Here is an 18863-nt window from a genome sequence, read left to right on the forward strand (position 1 = left end):
CCAGGACGCCTCTCGGTTTTCCCGGGGCACGGGGTGGGCGGCCGGAGCCCAGCTGCGCCTGGGGGTCGTGGGGCAGCACGGGGGGAAGCGACGCGCCGGCGGCGGTGGGCACGGAGGGGGTCTGGGTGTGCCGGTGCGGCAGAGCCGCCGTGCGGGGGTGCGGCAGGCACCGCACCTTCAGCGCGTGGAAGCGATTCCGTTTTTAACTCTTCTCGTCTCGGCCGGACTAACTGCACCGGGGGCCGATCCCGGGGCCGGGCGGCAGCTCAGCGCGCGAGGGGTCGAGCGCCCAGCCTCTCGCAGCGGAGGAGGAGGAGGAGGACGGCAGCTGCGGCGCGGGGAAGGGCCCTTGTGCTGCGCAGCACACCGCTACCCTGCTCTCCGTCAGTGAACCGTGAATTAAACTTTTTACCCTCCCGTGTGCCGATGCGGACAGTGCCCGGGGGCTGGAGGGCGCAGAGGGGCTGCCGGCGTCCCCGCGGCACGTCCCTGCCGCGCTGCGCGTGGTCAGCTCCGGCCCGGCCCCGGCGCCCTGGGCGGCACCTCCAGCCCCCAGCGCTCGTGCCCTCCGCCCTGGGGAGCAGCAGGTAACAGAGCGGGGCAGTTGCCTGGAACCGCCGGCGAGCATCGAGCGAGATGGAGCTTCCTCGTGGGCCCCGGCCACTCCAGGCTGCCAGAGCCGCTCGGGGTGGCAGGGCCTGGCGTCCCCGGTGTCCCCTGCGTGGCGGCACGGCACGGTGGGAGCAGCCGGTGGCACGGTGCGAGCGGGGCGGCGAGGCCTGGCGTCCCCGGTGTCCCCTGCGCGGCAGCACGGCACGGCGGGAGCAGCCGGTGGCACAGTGCGAGCGGGGCAGTGAGGCCTGGCGTCCCCGGTGTGGCGGCACGGCACGGCGGGAGCAGCCGGTGGCACGGTGCGAGCGGGGCGGTGAAGCCTGGCGTCCCCGGTGTCCCCTGCGCGGCGGCACGGCACGGCGGGAGCAGCCGGTGGCACGGTGCGAGCGGGGCGGCGAGGCCTGGCGTCCCCGGTGTCCCCTGCGTGGCGGCACGGCACGGCGGGAGCAGCCGGTGGCACGGTGCGAGCGGGGCGGTGAGGCCTGGCGTCCCCGGTGTCCCCTGCGTGGCGGCACGGCACGGCGGGAGCAGCCGGTGGCACGGTGCGAGCGGGGCGGTGAGGCCTGGCGTCCCCGGTGTCCCCTGCGCGGCAGCACGGCACGGCGGGAGCAGCCGGTGGCACGGTGCGAGCGGGGCGGCGAGGCCTGGCGTCCCCGGTGTGGCGGCACGGCACGGCGGGAGCAGCCGGTGGCACGGTGCGAGCGGGGCGGCGAGGCCTGGCGTCCCCGGTGTCCCCTGCGCGGCAGCACGGCACGGCAAGCGGGCCGCGGCTCTGGCGGGGCCTGGGCAGGCGGAGGCCGGCGGGAGGTGCCCGGCCCCCGGGGGATTCGGGCTCGTCACGGAACCGCTCCACCTCGTGCCTTTTACCCATTTGCCATAAAAAAAGCGACCGGCGGGAGTGAACGCCGCAGCCAGCGGCGGGACCGGGAGGCTCTCGCGAGAGCGGCGGGCCGGTGCAGGGAACTCTCGCGAGAGCGGCGGGCCGGTGAGAGGGGGGAGCTCTCGCGAGAGCGGCGGGCCGGTGAGAGGGGGGAGCTCTCGCGAGAGCGGCGGGCCGGTGAGAGGGGGGAGCTCTCGCGAGAGCGGCGGGCCGGTGAGAGGGGGGAGCTCTCGCGAGAGCGGCGGGCCGGTGAGAGGGGGGAGCTCTCGCGAGAGCGGCGGGCCGGTGAGAGGGGGGAGCTCTCGCGAGAGCGGCGGGCCGGTGATGGGGAGAAGCTCTCGCGAGAGCGGCGCGCGCCGTTTCCTGGGCGACGGCGGGCGTGGCGGGGCGGGCCGCCACGATGGCGGCGGCGGCGGGGCGGCGGTGGCGGCTGGGCCGCGAGGCCCGCGCCAGCCTGGCCGCCTTCCTGCTGGGCGCCTCGGTGGCGGCGCTGCCGGCGCTGCTGGCGGCGCCGCCCGCAGTGCTGGTGGCGCCCGGGCTCCGCGGCCGCCTGGCCCTCGCCCTGCACGTGGCGGCCGTGAACGCGGCGCTGCTGCTGCTCTACCGGCCGCCGCTCTACAAGGTGGGGCGGGCGGCGGGGGGTGGGCGGCGGGCGGGCGGGCGGCGGGCGGGGGGCGGCGGCCCGGGCAGCCCCGCTCCCTCCGTGCCGTGCCCTGTGCTTGCAGATCGCCATCCGGGCCTGCTTCCTGGGCTTCGCCTTCGGCTGCGGGCTGCTGCTCAGCGCCGGCCGCTCCGCCTGGCGGCACTTCGGCTGGTAAGGGGCGGCGGGGCGGCCGCCCGGCCCGGGGGGAGCCCGGCCCTGGGGGAGGGGAGTCTGGTTCGGGGGGGGGGCTCGGGGGAGGGGAGGGCCTGGTCCTGGGGGGGGCTCCGGTCCCGTTTGGGGGGGGGGCTCGGGGGAGGGGAGGGCCTGGTCCTGGGGGGGGCTCCGGTCCCGTTGGGGGGGGGGGCTCGGGGGAGGGGAGGGCCTGGTCCTGGGGGGGGCTCCGGTCCCGTTGGGGGGGGGCTCGGGGGAGGGCCTGGTCCTGGGGGGGGCTCCGGTCCTGTTGGAGGGGGGCTCGGGGGAGGGGAGGGCCTGGTCCTGGGGGGGGCTCCGGTCCCGTTGGGGGGGGGCTCGGGGGAGGGGAGGGCCTGGTCCTGGGGGGGGCTCCGGTCCCGTTTGGGGGGGGGGCTCGGGGGAGGGGAGGGCCTGGTCCTGGGGGGGGAAGTCCAGTCCCATGGAGGAGCTGGTGGAGGGGGGGGGGCCTCACCCTGGAGGAGGGGAGTCTGATCCTTTGGGGGAGCTCGGGGCAATGGGGAAGGCTGACCCTGCCAGGGGGAGGTCTGGTCCTGTGGGACGGGGGGGGACTCGAGGTAGGTCCCCACCCCAGAGGAGGAGAGTCTGGTCCTATGGGGGAGCTCGGGGAAGGGGAGGCAGCCCTGGGGTGGGGAGCCTGATCTTAGGAGAGGGGGGTGTGACCCTGAGGGTTGCCTGGGCAGGAGGAAGCCCTCCTCCAGGGTGAGGGGGGGGAGTTTACCTGTCCCGGGGCAGGGGGAAGCCCTCCCCCGGGGTGTCCCGGCCCCAGGGAGAAGCGCGACCGACGCAGCCCGCCCCACCGCAGGTACATGTGCTCCCTGTCCCTCTTCCACTACTCCGAGTACCTAGTGACAGCCATCAACAACCCGCGCAGCCTCTCGCTGGACTCCTTCCTCCTCAACCACAGCTTCGAGTACAACCTGGCCGCCCTCTCCTCCTGGGTGGAGTTCACCCTGGAAAAGTTCATTTGGCCCGGTCAGTAGCCCTTCCCATCCCTTGCTGCTTTTCTCTGGCTAAGCTCTTAGAGCATCAGTCTATGGGTGATCGTGGCCTAGCTAAGAGTAACCTGTCTGTTAGCAAACGGTGGGCAAAACGCGCTGGTTACCCGTGCTCGCCTGACCCGTGCTGGGTGGTCTGAGGGAGGGAGGGGTCTGACGCTGCCTGTTAACCTTTCTGTGTTCAAAGCCTTATTAATTTATGCACCCGAAACTAGTGTCAGCCTCGCTCCAGCGTGCCAGTGAATCTTTACTATTTAGCATCCGTTGAGATCTGTTGAGTCTCTTAGCCACGTTTGTGGTACAAATAACAATGTTTAAGTCACGTTAGGACTTGATTTTCCTTTGCTTTGAAATGAATAAATAACAGCTATTGCAGTTCTCCAAATCTGTTTTCTGGGAGGGAAGAAATTCTCGTTCCCCATCACAACATCGAGGGCTATTTTAACGAAATGGAAGTTCAGATGGTAGCGTTCTATACGAGGGCTGAGCAGGCTAGCCTTACTTTTTCAAGCAGTGTAAAACTTGGTTCTGCCTCGGCGCTTGGCTTCCTCTAGAGCAATTCAGCAGGAAGACTTAAAGAGGCTGCTGCTTGGTCAGTTTAGATTGTGAAGAGTAAGTGTTAGATGACGCTTTTTCGTTGCAGAACAATAATGCGTTGAACACAAAGCGTTTTATATGCTGCCTCGTTTTAAGATAACAAAGAACCCGCCCTCCGCCCGAGACCCTTGTGTTGGTAGAGCTAGTGCCTGATAGCTTTCGGGTTCTGCTCTGGAAGGCCCATCAGTTTAGGTTAAAGAGTGTGGAAGGCCCATGCTTGCCCTACCCCAAACTTCTAACCTTAAGCTTCCTTTTTACCTGCAATGAAAGAGTAATCTGTTAAAACCTGTTGTGACCGGTACTTATTCACTTGCAGAAATGAAGCAGATCACCTGGCTCAGTACTGTAGGGTTATTGATGGTGATCTTTGGGGATTGTCTGAGGAAAGCTGCCATGCTCACAGCTGGCTCCAACTTCAACCATATTGTTCAGAATGAGAAATCGGATACTCATACTTTGGTGACAAGTGGGGTGTATGGGTGGTTCCGGCACCCGTCTTACGTGGGATGGTTTTACTGGAGTATTGGAACACAGGTATCGTATACAACACGCTTAGATATTTTGATCTTATAATCTAGTTATTTCTTTATGCTGCCCCAAACCTGTATGTGATATAAACCGCAAATTGTCAACTGCAGGGGTCCCTGCTATGGATTTTGACACATTCTGTCTTCCACCAGCACACTTGTAGCTGGGAGTCATGAAACTGCTGGCCTCTGAACTCCACCCTCTGTGATGTTTGGGAAGACCATATCACCTTAATTTTCTCTATGACATAAGCAGAGGCAATGGAGCCTGGGTTTGAGCTGGAACACTTTCAGAGGTTCAAGGTGTGATCTGCTGCTAGCCATGGGACCTTAAAGCTTCCAGGGTGTGTCCAGAGTTCCCTTTCATCTTTACTGCCAAAGTGTCTTCCAGTAAGCGATCGGACTCGACCTTATTCTTGTCAGATGTCAGTATTGTGCAGGGCTGGCAAACACCACTAACTTTAAGAGTACCTAAGACCCTGGACAGACAACCACAGGGTCAACTTGAAGCCGACTACGGTAAAGTTATAACTCTGTGTGCGTTACCTCAGTTATGCTGTTCTGGTGGTCGAGTGGGTGTTGGCCTTTCTAGGTTTTGTTTTTTTGTTTGTTTTTTTTTTGAGAGGTACCGTAAATACTGCATGCAAAGCAGCACAACTGCCTAAAGATGTAAGCCCTGACACGTCCTTTTTAGATACCAGTCCGCTCTTTGCAGTTGGGGTGAGAGGAGTAGATACGTGCTTGCAAACTGCTTTCTGCCTAAGAACTAATCTCATGATAGAATGAAATTCTGCAAAAGGTGTTGGGATTTTATGTTTTTCTCGGAGAGTTCTTAGACCTTCTGGCAATTTATTGTTGACGGTTAAGGAGAATTCATTCGCATATTGGGGGTGGAGGGAAGCACCAGTTTACCAGGGAGACTGGAATGTTGCAGGTCCAATTAGACTGTAACTGCTTGTGTCTCTTTACAGGTATTACTCTGCAACCCCATCTGTGTGGTTGGCTACACGTTAGCATCCTGGCGCTTCTTCCGAGAGCGAATAGAGGAGGAGGAGATCACGCTCATTCACTTTTTTGGAGAAGAGTATCTGGAGTACAAAAAGAAGGTGCCATCAGGCCTCCCTTTTATTCGAGGAGTTAAAGTGGAACTGTAACACATGCACAACTGCACTGACTGAGCAAGCATCTGGCTCCAAGCATTGTAGGGCGAGGAACTATGCATAGTACTGGCTCTGATAGCAGCCTGGCCATCCACTAGAAGCTCATTAAGGGCTAAAGAGCTGGACGGCCTTCTGGGTCACTAGAAGATCAGCAGCTTGTTCGTCCTTCTTGAGATAAGAGTACTCCGTATGCACATTCAGGGATCTTCTGGATAATTTAGCCGATAGCGATCCTCAGACGAATCACTCTGCCTACAACAACTGAATTGTACTGAAACTCATGTTGACTGATTCTTTTGGAGAATGAGCTTTGCACTTCTACCGTTGCACTGGAAAGGTGCTAGTTGGAAGATTGTTTCTGTGGCATACCTTAATTTTTAAAGCTTTTTGAGCTCACGAGCTAGACAGCACAGCTTCAATCTCTCTAGATCTGATTCTGCAAGGCCTAGTCCGATGCCACTGAACTCGGTGGACTAGCTTTGTGCTTGGACAGCTTGCAGGAGCAGGGCTTTATCTTGTCTCTTCAAATGCATGGGTCTACGTATTGTTTTGGATATACGCTTGCCAGAAAGCTGGCAAGGTGGCACAAACCGGTTTCCCCCAGTCGCTGTGTTAATAGGGAGCCTTTTAAGTACTCGCGATGCTTCTCAATTGCAAGCATCTCTATTAAACATCGCAAAAGCGTAAGCAGTCTTGTATTCCACAGTTGTTGCCACGAACCCAAGAGTCGGTTTCAGTTGCTAGTTCCCCGAATCCCCTTGCCAAGTCTGTTCTGTCCCTACAGACAGTATTCTCGTTGGACTTGCTTCCAAATCACGCTGCTTCCTATCCTGTCAGGTGTCTTTAGTGTCTTTACTAGTCAAGTCTCTGCCTTGCAGAGATCCCAAGATTTTTGGTTTGGCTTTTGTTTTCCAGATCTTGGAAAGTCAGGACAAGACCCGTAGCTGTCAAGCTTGCAAAGAGCTTTAGCACTTAAGATCCTTGCCTAGTTTTGCATTAAACCTGGGACTGTTCGTGTGAAGAGGACATGCTGCTAGGGAAGTTCTCTGAAGAAGAGAAGTTTGGCCTGCTAACTCTATTTTAAATATTACCATTTTGGAAATGGTTGCTATTCAAGTTTTGTGGTATAACTTCTTCTGTTATTATATACCAAAGAGGTTCACTGTTTTCTTGGGTTTTACATAATTCTTCCTTGCTGGAACGGAAATTAGCTGCTCGTCAGTACGTGCTTTGGGCTTGCAGTATTCCTTAATGAAGGAACTGTAATACAGCTCAGGACCAAGGGCACTGATGGATTTTTTTTTTTTCGGTTTATTTTTTAAAGAAAAAAAGGAAAGAAAAAATTGCCAACTTCTGTCTGGTTGTTATCGGAGATCTCTTGAGGTGGTGGTAACAGCGTCGAGATTAGAATTCTTAATTTTATAATTCCCGGTGGGTTTTCAGTACACTTCAGTATTAAATTGAAGTACGACCCTGACTTTCAATAACCTGTGGAACTGCATAGCCAGAGAGCTAGGGGCAAATTCTGAATTCTCTACTTGCTTATTAAGCTATGTGAAATCCTTTCTTCTCCGGGTTACGCTTTGTATTACAGAGTACTTTCTGCATTGAATATCAGCTTACAACATTCTCTGATAACTTTGTCTTCTACTGAATATGTTTTTAGCTTGGAAGAAAAGAATATGAAAATATAACAACCGGATAGCGTTGATTTCTCTGCGTAGTTATTTGTAAGCTCGTGTTCAGACTTTTCTTTGCAATAGAGGTGCCTCCGATATACTTCTCCAAGGAAACTGTAATTTTTGCTCTTATAGCCAACATACCTCAGACGTCTCGGACAAAGTAGTTTTTAACTCCGTTAAAAATATTTTTTGTACGTCTTACAATGTATCTCCTGTGAACTTGCATAAATGTACTTTGAAACGAAAGCAATTATCACTTGGATTTGACACAAGTTAACAGCGGAAATTATTTTTTAGTCTCAAATTGTTCTTTGTAGTCAACTGAAACGTGTCACCAGCTGCACGATTTGTCTCCCAAGTAGTGGAAAATGTATTAGGGAATTAGTTCACTAAGAAACTAGCTTTGTCCTGTCATTTAAGTGGGACACCATGTGTGAATCCAAACGTATATTTGATTGCAACGAGACGTGTTGATGCAACGGTAGTCTTATTTTACAAGCTGTAAGCTAACGTCACGTTGCCCGTGGTGCTCCTGGAGATGTCTCCTCGGGAAGACTGATCTCCGTTCCCCGCAGTCAGTTACGTTCGCGTGCCCCTCGCAGACAGCTGCCAGAAGAAAGCTGGTGAGGTTCTCGGCCGGCTGACGAGCCGGCTCCCTCAGCGGGGTTCTTCACCCTCTCTCCCCTTCTGGCCTTTGTTTCCTTCTGGCCATAAGGCAGGTGCTGCGGTGTAAAGCAGGGTGCCTGGCTTCTGAACTTAAACTCCTGTTAGATGTTCAGCACTTACCTACTGAAGTCTTTTTCTTTACTTAGTCTGAAGGCGTATTTAAGAAAGTATACTCTGCTGCAGTTTGATAGTCATACAGATCCACGATCCTGGAACTTGTGCTTTGGAAGATGCATCGTGTCACATGCTTAGGATAGCTGTCTGTGCATAGGTATTTTGACTATCATGTATATTTTTTAAGTAATGACTGCTGTTTCTAAAGCATGAAGCTGAATGCCGGTGGTTCTCTTTTGGCTTCCAATAAATAATTGGTGTCAGCGTAGAGATAGGATGCTCCCAGTTATGAGGAGGAGGGCTTTCAGGCTAAATCATGGGCGGTGCCAAATCGTGCCTACTGAACCTCAGGTGCTGTGGAATACGTCTGCTAGCTGTCAGGGTGCATGCTGTCCTGGTGGGAACACTTTCTCAAAGATGTGCTTTCTTTTATTCTCTTTTCCGTAAACCAAAACTTGGCTCGCTGTGTTGATGAGAAGAGCAGTAGCTGTAGCACGCTGGGCAGAAGAGCAGTGCTTGCAGAGAGCGCCACTCTGCTCCGACACGTTGGCAGCACCCCAAAGAAGCGGCTCTTCGTGTTAACACTAACTTTTACCCAGCTTAGCGCTTGTATGGCAGTAGGGTTTGTCCAAGGCAGGATGTGCTGAAACAACAAAATCGGAAAAAACTTCCTCATCTGTAGCAAAACTTCAAGGCTCACTTGGTGCTTTTTGAACCTTTGCCCTCAATCAGGCTGGCTAGCAGTTATGTTCCACAAACAGTCCTCTGTGTGTGTCCCGTGACTTGAGTATGTGGAATCTTAGTTAGGAGAAAGGAGCTCACCAGACAAGAGGAAGGTATCTGAATTTTTACTGAAAATCTAAATCAACTAGTTAAACACTACGCTTCTGTGCTGCAGCAGCCCACAATTTTTTTTAACTAGAATAACTATTAAAAGGAATAGAGAACCTCTTTCTGTTACTGTACTTAAGTTTTTGATTCTGCTCCCTGTTAGCAGTTCAGAAGACACACTGCAACCCTGATGGGAAGTCCTGGCTTTAGCACGCATCTAATTCCCCCTGCCCTGAGTTTACGAACTTAGTGTGGGTTTTAAGAGCAGCTGGAACGCCCAGAACTGACAGGCCTGTTTTCTCTTGTCCTGCATTGCAGACAAAAGAGGGACTAAATCATGCCGTTTTATCTCGTTGTTAATACATGAGATAGTAAGTGATTAAGTAAATTATTTTTTCAGAGAAACAAAGTAATTCCTAAAGCAGGGTTTTGATACATGTTACACTTCAGAACGTTAGCTGTATTCTGATTCTCTGGTTTTTGTCTTTGCTCATGGCACAAAATAAGAGTTCTTAGACAATCGGGGTAGAGCTTTTATATGCAAATGCGTACTTGCCCACCCACTGCACTACCTGACTGTTGTGAGCCGCTTCTAATCTAGCCCTTTCTCATTTGGTAAATAAGCTTTAGATTTGCAATCCGATAGGGAAGCAGCTTCTCGTTTTTGGAGCAAGCGCTCAGGCATCCCTATTGGAGCAGGAGGCCGTTAGCTCAACATCTGAGATAGGAAACTTTGTGTTGAAAAAGACAAGTGTTTTACCACAATGACTCTGCATCTGCTTGGGGTCAGGTGTGAGAACCACCTGCTGGACACCAAGTATTAGTACTTCTTTGTACATGAGGAAGGACTTAATATGTCTAAGCTTTTCTTTTGCAGATGTTGAGCATACTTTTCATTTCTTAAATAAAGGTATCCTTGATCAAAATAGTCTGCATTCATGTGCTGATTGTAAAGTGTCCTGTTCCTCAACCACCACCCTCTAGGACGTCCGATGGGAGTTCCTGCATGTGCGCGCTCGTCACCGCTTGCTGCCAGATTCCCAGCTTGCGGTAGCTGCGTCTGCCCACGTCTGGCGCTAAGCAGCAAGAAGCGGCACTGGTTTTCAAACTGCTATGTACAACCGATTCGCTTAACGCTCTCCTGCGTTCAGTAAGAAAACAGCACTCTGGTCACGCTTACGTGTCGAGGTGGTTTTACCTCTCTCCTCAGGGAGGAGGATGTTTCCCAACGCCCTAATTTTTGAGCTGCACAATGCAATTTCCCGCTTCAGATAAACATGACGCAGTGCTCGTTAAACTGAGCTGCTGGATTCTCCATTAAAGCCAGGGAAAGAACACGGAGGGTTAAATCCATGCATTTGAATGTGTTTCGCAGAAACCATAACAATCGCTAATACAAAGACGAAACCTAAATGTAAGCCAGGTATTTTTGATAGACACCCAGAACTCTGCGGCAGGCAGCAGACAGCGTAGCACAGGTAAGAGAAATCCCAGGACATGATGAAAAGAAAGGGGGAGGCCTGGGGCTGTTCCCAGCAGCTCCCCGCTCCTCCCCAGAGCGGGAGCTCAGTGGGGTGAATCCTGGGCTCTGGCGCTGGCGGGAGGTCTGGGGCCTCTGACCGCAGCTGGGGTGTCGAAGGCCACGTTTGAACTCAACGCACAAGCACGAGCCTGTAACTCTAGACTATTTTGTCGAAAACTAAGTTTTTAAAACTCTGGTTCTTTTCATCCCAGTGAATGGATGTCTTTCAAACAACCTGAATGTCACCGTATGCATGCTTGAGAAGCTCCTCATTAAATACACTTTAATTAGCTAACGTTTACCTATAATGAGCTCAAAGCAATTGGACTCTCTCTCTCACGGCATTTGGCTTTTTTAAGTTGCAAACTCTTTGCGGGCGGTGCTGTCGGCTCCGCCTTTCTGCTTGCTTTTGTAATAGTCCTTGTTTTTCAGGAGCGGATCCTCGGCGGCGATGCTGAGCGGCCGGTTGTCCCCTTTGCTCTCCAGAGCCTTCTCCCTGCTCTCCTCGCTGCTGCCTGCCGAATCGCTCCTGGAGGGGAAAAGGAGCCTTGGCTGAGCCGCCTCAAGCGCCAGGTGACCTGTTTTAGCGAGCAGCTCTTTCCTGGAGGGGAGGGCCAGGCGCGCAGCCCGCGCTCGCTGAGCCGCTCTGAGCTCGCTGCTTCCGTGCTCGCTGCACCGAATTTAGAGCAGCTCTAGCAGAGCGTGAGGCTTCCCGGGCAGCCCGGTGCTAGCGCTCGTTTACAGCTCCTCCCGCGCTGCCCCGGCCAAGGTGCTGCCTGCTTCTCTGAGTCGCTCCCTGGCTTAACGCGACCAAGTCTGCCGCAGAGCCTGGGGCGCTAACGGCCAGCCGGGGCGAGCGGCGCTGCCCTGCGGCCGCGGAGCCTTCGGCCTCGGGAGCGAAGCCCTGGCGCGCGGCTGGAGGCGGACGAAGGCCGCTGAGCGGGCCAGGCTCCCCCTCCAGCAGCGAGGGGCCGGCCAGCCGGCTCGGCCGGGTGCCTGCTTCCCTTCCTCGTCGCTAATCCCACTTCTAGCCCTTGGGAGAGGCGTCTCCCAACGCCGCTGTGGGTGGCCCTGGCTGCTCAGCCCTGTGGGGCGGCGCCTTTAGCAACGGAAAGCACTTTGCCATCCCTGGCGGGCGTTTCTAAGGCTGGAGAGAGGCAGGCGGCGGACCCCTGCCCGCGCCGAGGCCGGCGGCTCGGCGGGAGGGCTCGCCGCGGCACGGGGCGCCCTCGCCTGTCGCCTGCCTCTGCGCTGCTTCGCCGGGCGCCGCGCTGTCGTCGTGGCTCCTGAGCAGCGTCTCCGCCTGCTCGTCCCGGGGCTCGCGGCACTCCTGCAACCTGCAGCGAGACGGCGGGCGAGCGGCAGCGCTGCCGCCGGCGCGGGGCGGGCAGAGCCGCGCCGCCGGCAGCGCCCGCCGCCTTACCTGGGCTCCAGGCGCTCCTTCACCTTGGCGATGGAGCGGACGTAAGGGGCGATCTGCTTGGTGATGGTGGTCAGGTAGCTGTTCTCCTGCCTCAGCTGCAGCAGGTCGTGGAGCTGGGCTGGGCGGGCGAGAGCGCGGGCTGGCTGCGGGCGCCGGGCGGCCGCGGTAGCTCCTCTCCCGCCGGCGGCAGCCCCCGCGGCGCAGCCGAGCAGCCGGCCGTCCCCGGTACCTTCATAGATCTCCTGCTCGTTGGCCACGCGCTGATACGTCTCTTCCCAAGTCTGCGGGGAGAAGAGCGCCGCGGGCAGGGCGGCGCAGCGAGAGCGGGGCTGCCCGGGCGCCCCGCAGCCCTCCCGGCCCGCCGGGGCGGCGCCCGGCCGTACCTCCTCGAAGACGCTGCGCATCATCTCCACGGCGGAGTAGTGGGCGGCGATCTGCACGTCCATCTGCAGCGACTTCTGCAGGATCTCGCTCATGATCTCCGTCTTGATGAGGGAGTGGTGCTTGGTGAGGTCGCGGTGCAGCTCCTGCACCTGGTCCTTCAGGCTCTGGATCTCCGCCTGCAGCACCTGCGCGGCACGGGGCAGCGGCGAGTGCCCGCGGCGCCCGCTGCCGCCCCCGGCCCCGCGCGAGCTGCCGGGCGCGGGGCACCGGGCGCGGGGCGCGGGGCGGGCCGGCGGCCGCGGCGAAGCGAGGCGCCCGGCCGGGGCGCAGCCTTACCCGGTACGTGTTCTCGTAGTTGCGGCAGTGCTCGGTGAAGGGCGAGTCGCCGCCCTCGGCCAGCAGCACCTTGGTGCTGATGTAGCGGTGCATGGTGGGCTTGCGCACGACGGAGCTGCTGGCCATGCCGTCGGCAGCCGGCGGGCCGCTGGGCACGAGGAGCGTCCTGGAGCAGGGGCTGCCCGAGATGCTGCGGCGGGGCCGGGGACAGAGCGGGTGACGCCGGCGCGGCGCTGCCCTGCCGCCCGCCCCCGCAGCCTTCTCCCCCCTCGTCCCCTGCGATGCGGGGCCGCTGCCGCCGGCACCCCGCGCCCCCGGCGGCCCGCAGCCGGGAAGGGGCCAGCCCGGGCCCCCGCTCCCTCCCTCGCTGGGGCGAGCCGGGGGACCGGCTCGCGCCCCCTCCGCCGGCCGCGAGCAGCCGCCGCAGCCCGCCGCCCCGGGCTCGCCCCGTGCCGCCCCGGCCCTCCGAGGCCGGCCCGGCCGCGGCGCCCGCCGCCACCCTACCGTGCAGAGCCCGGCCGGGCGGCCGCTCTGCGTGGCGGCGCCGGCAGCGCCTGGCAGGGCCCGCGCCGCCGTGACATCAAGGGGCCTAAATATATCGCGGGCCAGGGAACGCTGCTGGGGCACTTCTGTGAAATTCTGATAAAAATAGTGAGGGACAAAGAGGCTGCGGGCGGCGGCGGCGGGGCCGGCACGCGGGGCACCGGGAGCTCGGCGCCGGGGCCGGGTGCCAGCAGCGGCGGCGGTGGCAGCGGCGGCGGTGGTGGGAGCAGAGCCCCGCGGCGCACCGGTGCAGGGGCTGGGGGTGCTGCTCGCCCGGCACCCCGCCGCCCGCCCGCAGCACCACGCGTGCCGCCCCGCTTCCCAGAACTGTCACTTGAAGCCCCCGTGCCTGTCGTTAATCAGCACAGCTGTGCTCCGCGCTGTCCCCGGGCCACCGCCAAGGTGACAGGCTCAAGGGCAGCACTGGGGGCAAGCTTGGCACGGTGGGTGCACAGCGAGGTGTGGGCCGGGATGCACTGCAGGGTGCACGGTGGGGTGCACAAAAGGCTGCATGGCAGGGTGCACAGTGGCAGGGTGCATGGTGGTGGGGTGCACAGCTGGGTGCAGGACAGGATGCACGGCAGGGTGCACAGCAGGGTGCTTAGTGGGGTGCACGACAGGCTGCATGGCAGGGTGCATGGCGGTGGGGTGCACAGCTGGGTGCAGGACAGGCTGCACAGCAGGGTGCACAGCAGGGTGCTTAGTGGGGTGCACGACAGGCTGCATGGCGGGGTGCACAGCAGGGTGCATGCTGCCCTTGCTGCAGCTGAGCCAAGCCAGGGTGGCAGTGGGGTCCGAGCCACATGGGGGACTGGCACCACCAGTCTCGGGTGCCCATGCGCCTCCCAGGGCTGCTCCCACGGGCGGCGGTGCGGGTGCCGAGCAAAGCCAGGCGGCTCTGCCCCCGGCCGTGCCCGCTGCGGCGCTTGCCCAGGGACGCAGCCCGGGCGGGCGCCTCACATGTTGGCGGCGGCGATGCCGGGCCCGATGGCGCCGGCGCTGCCCACCACGGAGCGGCGAGGCGTCAGCGTCAGCAGCGGCTCCAGGCAGCGGGCGAACTCGGCCCGGTACTCGGTGCTGATCTGCGGGCGAGAGGGAGGCGAGCGGCGCGGGGGCTCGGGCGCACGGCGGCCTCGGAGCACTGCCTGCGCCGTGCTGGGGCGCCGGCCGGGCTCTACCTTGCTGGTCTGGGCCGGCCGCAGGCGATGGGGCAGCTTGACGATCTTCTGCAGCCTCTCCATGAGTTGCTGGAAGGGAGCGGCGGGGTTGGCGGCGGGGCGGCGCGGGGACCCGGCCGGCCGGCCGCCCGCCGCGGGGCCGGCGCCTCCCGCCCCACTCACGTAGCCCAGGTCCAGGAACTCGGCTTTGTTGGCGGAGCTCAGGAAGGCCGAGCAGGTGACCAGGTGCACCTGCGGCGAGGCGGCCGCGTGAGCCCTGCGCCGCGGGCCGCCCGCCCGGCCGCCCGCCCGCCCGGCGCCTACCTGCAGCGTGGGCAGCAGCGCGGCGAGGTGGGCGAGCTGCTCCCTGAACGCCTTCTCCTTCTCCTCGTGCTGGCTGCGGGCAGAGCGGGGCGGCGCGGCCGTCGGCGGGGTCCGGCGCCCGGCCCGCCCCGCGCCCGGCCCGGCCGAGCCCGGCCCTCACCTCCGCACCGCCTTCAGCAGCGCCTGCCTCCTCTCGGCCAGCTTCTCCTGCCGGCGGCACAGCCTGTCCGTGCTGGCGGCCTCGAGCCGCCGTGCCGTCACCCTCGCCGTGCCGTGCACCCCGGCCGAGCTGCGCGCCCCCGGCGTGCCGTGCACCCCAGCTGTGCCGTGCACCCTTGCCGTGCTGTGCACCTCGGCCGAGCTGTGCACCTCAGCTGTGCCGTGCACCAGCTGTGCCACGCACTCCAGCTGTGCCATGCACCCCGGCCATGCGGTGCACCCATGCTGTGCGGTGCACCAGTGCCATGCCACATGCCCTGGCTGTGCTGCGTGCCCTGGCCATGCCATGCCATGCATGCATGCTGTGCTGCATATCTTGGCCGTGCTGCGTGCCCTGGCCATGCTCTGCACCCCGGCTGTGCCGTGCACCCCAGCTAAGCTGTGCACCCCAGGCGTGCCGTGCACCCCAACTGTGCCGTGCACCCCAGCCAAGCTGTACAGTGATGCTGTGCGGTGCACCAGTGCCATGCCACATGCCCTGGCTGTGCTGCGTGCCCTGGCCATGCCATGCCATGCATGCATGCTGTGCTGCATATCTTGGCCGTGCCGTGCACCCCAGCCATGCTGTGCACCGCAGCTGAGCTGTGCACCCCAGCTGAGCTGTGCAACCCAGCTGAGCCGTGCACCCCAGCTGTGCCGTGCACCCCAGCTGAGCCGTGCATCCCAGCTGAGCTGTGCACCCCAACTGTGCCGTGCACCCCAGCCAAGCTGTGCAGTGATGCTGTGCGGTGCACCAGTGCCATGCCACATGCCCCGGCCGTGCTGCGTGCCCTGGCCGTGCTCTGCACCCCGGCCGTGCCGTGTGTCCTGCGCACCGCACCTGCATGCTGCTGAAGAGCGAGCTGATGGCCGTCTCCTCCTCGCTGGCGCTGTTGTGCACCTCCTCGATCATGGCCTTGAGCAGGACGATGGCCTCGCGCGTGGCCGTCTGCAGCTCCTTGACGGCCTGGGCAGGGCAGGCGGGCGGCTGCACGGTGCGGCGGCGGTGGCGGCCCCCCGCGGCCCCGCAGCCCCGCGCCGCCCCGGCGTACCATGACGGCCTGGTCGAGCTTCTCGCAGCCCTGCATGTACGCCGTCTCGATGTCGATGCAGTGCGCGCGGCTCTCCCTGCGGGGCGGCAGGCGTGAGGGCGGCGGGGCCGGCGCGGGCCGGCGCGGGGCCGGTGTGCGGCCGCCTACCCCTGCATGTCGCGGAAGCAGTTGATGCAGAGCATGGACTTCTTCTCGGTGGAGAACATGATGTAGGGCTCCTCGTGGAGCGCTGCGAGGGGGCGCCGGCGTCAGGCGGGTCCGGCCGCCCGCCCGCCCGCCCGGCCGCCCGCCGCCGCCGCCGCTCACCGCACTTCTTGTGGATGTCCTTGGTGCGCTTGGCCAGGGCGACGATGTCGTGGCGGGCGAACATGCGGGCGCGGTGGGTCTCCTCGCGGCACGGGGCGCACAGCGGCTGGCTGCACGTGTTGCAGAAGTACATGGCGTCCAGCTCCTGGGCGGGCAGAGAGCGGCGTGGCGGCGGCGGCCCCGCGGGCGGCCCGTGTCGGCACCGCCGCCGCCGCTGCGCGCTCACCGCCTTGGCGCAGCGCAGGTCGCAGTTGGCGCACTGTGCCTCCTCGTCGCCCTCGGCCGAGCCGTCCACCAGGAACTGCAGGAGCCGGTCCACGGGGGGCAGCCCGCTGCCGCCCTTCACCACCGACGGGTGCCTGCGGGCGCCGCGTCAGCCGCCGTCCCGGCAAGCTCCAAGCAGCGCCCAAAATAGCACAACCCGCATGCCGAGGGGCCGGGCTGCCGCGCCGGCGCCTGCGCTGCGCTCATGCCGCGGGGCCCGCTTGCACACGCGTGCACAGGCGTGCACACGCACACATGCACGTGTCCCCACGTTTGCGCCCACGAGCACGGGCAGGCACACGTGTGCCCCTGCATGCACACACATGCACGTGGCTTCACATGTTTGCAGGCACACCCGTGCCCCTACACATGCACGCATGTTCACGCCTGCACCCACGGGCGCACGCATGCACGCGTGTGCCCCTGCATGCACACACATGCACATGGGGTCACGTTTGCACCCCCGAGCGCGGGCAGGCACGCGTGTGCCCCTGCATGCACACACATGCACATGGGGTCACGTTTGCACCCCTGAGCGCGGGCAGGCACGCGTGTGCCCCTGCATGCACACACATGCACATGGGGGTCACGTTTGCACCCACGAGCGCGGGCAGGCACGCGTGTGCCCCTGCATGCACACACATGCACATGGGGTCACGTTTGCACCCCCGAGCGCGGGCAGGCACGCGTGTGCCCCTGCATGCACACACATGCACATGGGGGTCACGTTTGCACCCACGAGCGCGGGCAGGCACGCGTGTGCCCCTGCATGCACACACATGCACATGGGGTCACGTTTGCACCCACGAGCGCGGGCAGGCACGCGTGTGCCCCTGCATGCACACACATGCACATGGGGGTCACGTTTGCACCCCCGAGCGCGGGCAGGCACGCGTGTGCCCCTGCATGCACACACATGCACATGGGGTCACGTTTGCACCCCTGAGCGCGGGCAGGCACGCGTGTGCCCCTGCATGCACACACATGCACATGGGGGTCACGTTTGCACCCACGAGCGCGGGCAGGCACGCGTGTGCCCCTGCATGCACACACATGCACATGGGGTCACGTTTGCACCCACGAGCGCGGGCAGGCACGCGTGTGCCCCTGCATGCACACACATGCACATGGGGGTCACGTTTGCACCCACGAGCGCGGGCAGGCACGCGTGTGCCCCTGCATGCACACACATGCACATGGGGGTCACGTTTGCACCCCCGAGCGCGGGCAGGCACGCGTGTGCCCCTGCATGCACACACATGCACATGGGGGTCACGTTTGCACCCACGAGCGCGGGCAGGCACGCGTGTGCCCCTGCATGCACACACATGCACATGGGGGTCACGTTTGCACCCACGAGCGCGGGCAGGCACGCGTGTGCCCCTGCATGCACACACATGCACATGGGGTCACGTTTGCACCCACGAGCGCGGGCAGGCACGCGTGTGCCCCTGCATGCACACACATGCACATGGGGTCACGTTTGCACCCACGAGCGCGGGCAGGCACGCGTGTGCCCCTGCATGCACACACATGCACATGGGGTCACGTTTGCACCCACGAGCGCGGGCAGGCACGCGTGTGCCCCTGCATGCACACACATGCACATGGGGGTCACGTTTGCACCCCCGAGCGCGGGCAGGCACGCGTGTGCCCCTGCATGCACACACATGCACATGGGGGTCACGTTTGCACCCACGAGCGCGGGCAGGCACGCGTGTGCCCCTGCATGCACACACATGCACATGGGGGTCACGTTTGCACCCACGAGCGCGGGCAGGCACGCGTGTGCCCCTGCATGCACACACATGCACATGGGGTCACGTTTGCACCCACGAGCGCGGGCAGGCACGCGTGTGCCCCTGCATGCACACACATGCACATGGGGGTCACGTTTGCACCCCCGAGCGCGGGCAGGCACGCGTGCGCAGGCGCTGGCCGCCCTTCGGCGGTGGCGGCGCCGAGGCCGGGCGGGCGGCCCCGCGGTGCTGCCGGCGGGCGGCGGGGGCCTTACCCGCAGAGGGGGCAGGCGAGGCGGCCGTCGGCGGCGCGGCCGCGCAGGCAGCCGGCGCAGAAGTTGTGGTAGCAGTCGAGCAGGCAGGGGTGCTGGTAGGGCTCGTGGCACAGCAGGCACACCAGCGGGTGGCAGCTGGGGGGCTCCAGCCCCGCGCAGCCCCCCAGCGGGGCGAAGATCCCGCCGGCCATCTGGGGGCACAGAGCCGGGGCAGGGCGCGCTCCGGCCCCAGCCCTGGCCCCCCGCTCCGGCCCCCGGCCCTGCCGCCCGCCCAGAGCCCCCTGCCCCGCTGCAGCCCCGGGTCTGCAGCTCCCTGCGCCCCGGCACGGAGCCGGCCCCGCCGCCCGGGCTTTACCTCTCCGGGGGGCTGCAGCGGGCGCCGCGTCCGCGCCGCGCTGGAATGAGAGCAATGCCGGCGGC

The 18863-nt window shown here is 62.2% G+C and overlaps 2 protein-coding genes across 3 annotated transcripts; one reads left to right on the forward strand and one right to left on the reverse strand.

The window, feature by feature from the left end:
* The first annotated feature begins 1887 nt into the window (after positions 1 to 1887).
* On the forward strand, positions 1888 to 9846 carry ICMT (isoprenylcysteine carboxyl methyltransferase). The gene is made up of 5 exons (XM_068915624.1): positions 1888 to 2114; positions 2218 to 2306; positions 3151 to 3320; positions 4257 to 4474; positions 5439 to 9846. Exons 1-5 carry the CDS (start codon positions 1893 to 1895, stop codon positions 5619 to 5621), a joined length of 882 nt encoding a protein of 293 aa, XP_068771725.1. The 5' UTR covers positions 1888 to 1892; the 3' UTR covers positions 5622 to 9846.
* Positions 9847 to 10701: 855 nt separating this feature from the next.
* Positions 10702 to 18863, reverse strand: RNF207 (ring finger protein 207). 2 transcript variants are annotated; one of them, XM_068915623.1, is made up of 18 exons: positions 18799 to 18863; positions 18444 to 18634; positions 16392 to 16524; positions 16166 to 16310; positions 16007 to 16088; positions 15860 to 15935; positions 15649 to 15774; positions 14770 to 14816; positions 14610 to 14682; positions 14469 to 14537; positions 14307 to 14375; positions 14089 to 14210; positions 12586 to 12775; positions 12249 to 12434; positions 12095 to 12146; positions 11866 to 11983; positions 11687 to 11779; positions 10702 to 10971 (listed from the first exon to the last, which is right to left on the reverse strand). In XM_068915623.1, exons 2-18 carry the CDS (start codon positions 18632 to 18634, stop codon positions 10797 to 10799), a joined length of 1947 nt encoding a protein of 648 aa, XP_068771724.1. In that variant the 5' UTR covers positions 18799 to 18863; the 3' UTR covers positions 10702 to 10796. The 2 variants fall into 2 exon arrangements, with proteins under 2 accessions (XP_068771724.1, XP_068771723.1); XM_068915622.1 differs by lacking the exon at positions 18799 to 18863 and having other exon boundaries at positions 10714 to 10971; positions 16166 to 16524; positions 18444 to 18741.

The sequence above is a fragment of the Struthio camelus genome, chromosome 21, assembly GCF_040807025.1.
Source record: "Struthio camelus isolate bStrCam1 chromosome 21, bStrCam1.hap1, whole genome shotgun sequence".
Classification (NCBI taxonomy): Eukaryota; Metazoa; Chordata; class Aves; order Struthioniformes; family Struthionidae; genus Struthio; species Struthio camelus.

Excerpts from the sequence above, each read along its gene's own strand:
- ICMT (XM_068915624.1), top strand. The coding sequence starts at position 1,893 with ATGGCGGCGGCGGCGGGGCGGCGGTGGCGGCTGGGCCGCGAGGCCCGC. Across the intron at positions 2,307-3,150 it reads GCCTGGCGGCACTTCGGCTG|GTACATGTGCTCCCTGTCCC; the intron begins GTAAGGGGCGGC and ends GCCCCACCGCAG. Across the intron at positions 4,475-5,438 it reads ACTGGAGTATTGGAACACAG|GTATTACTCTGCAACCCCAT; the intron begins GTATCGTATACA and ends GTCTCTTTACAG.
- RNF207 (XM_068915622.1), bottom strand. The coding sequence starts at position 18,634 with ATGGCCGGCGGGATCTTCGCCCCGCTGGGGGGCTGCGCGGGGCTGGAG. Across the intron at positions 11,984-12,094 it reads CGAGCAGGAGATCTATGAAG|CCCAGCTCCACGACCTGCTG; the intron begins GTACCGGGGACG and ends TCGCCCGCCCAG. Across the intron at positions 11,780-11,865 it reads AAGGAGCGCCTGGAGCCCAG|GTTGCAGGAGTGCCGCGAGC; the intron begins GTAAGGCGGCGG and ends GTCTCGCTGCAG.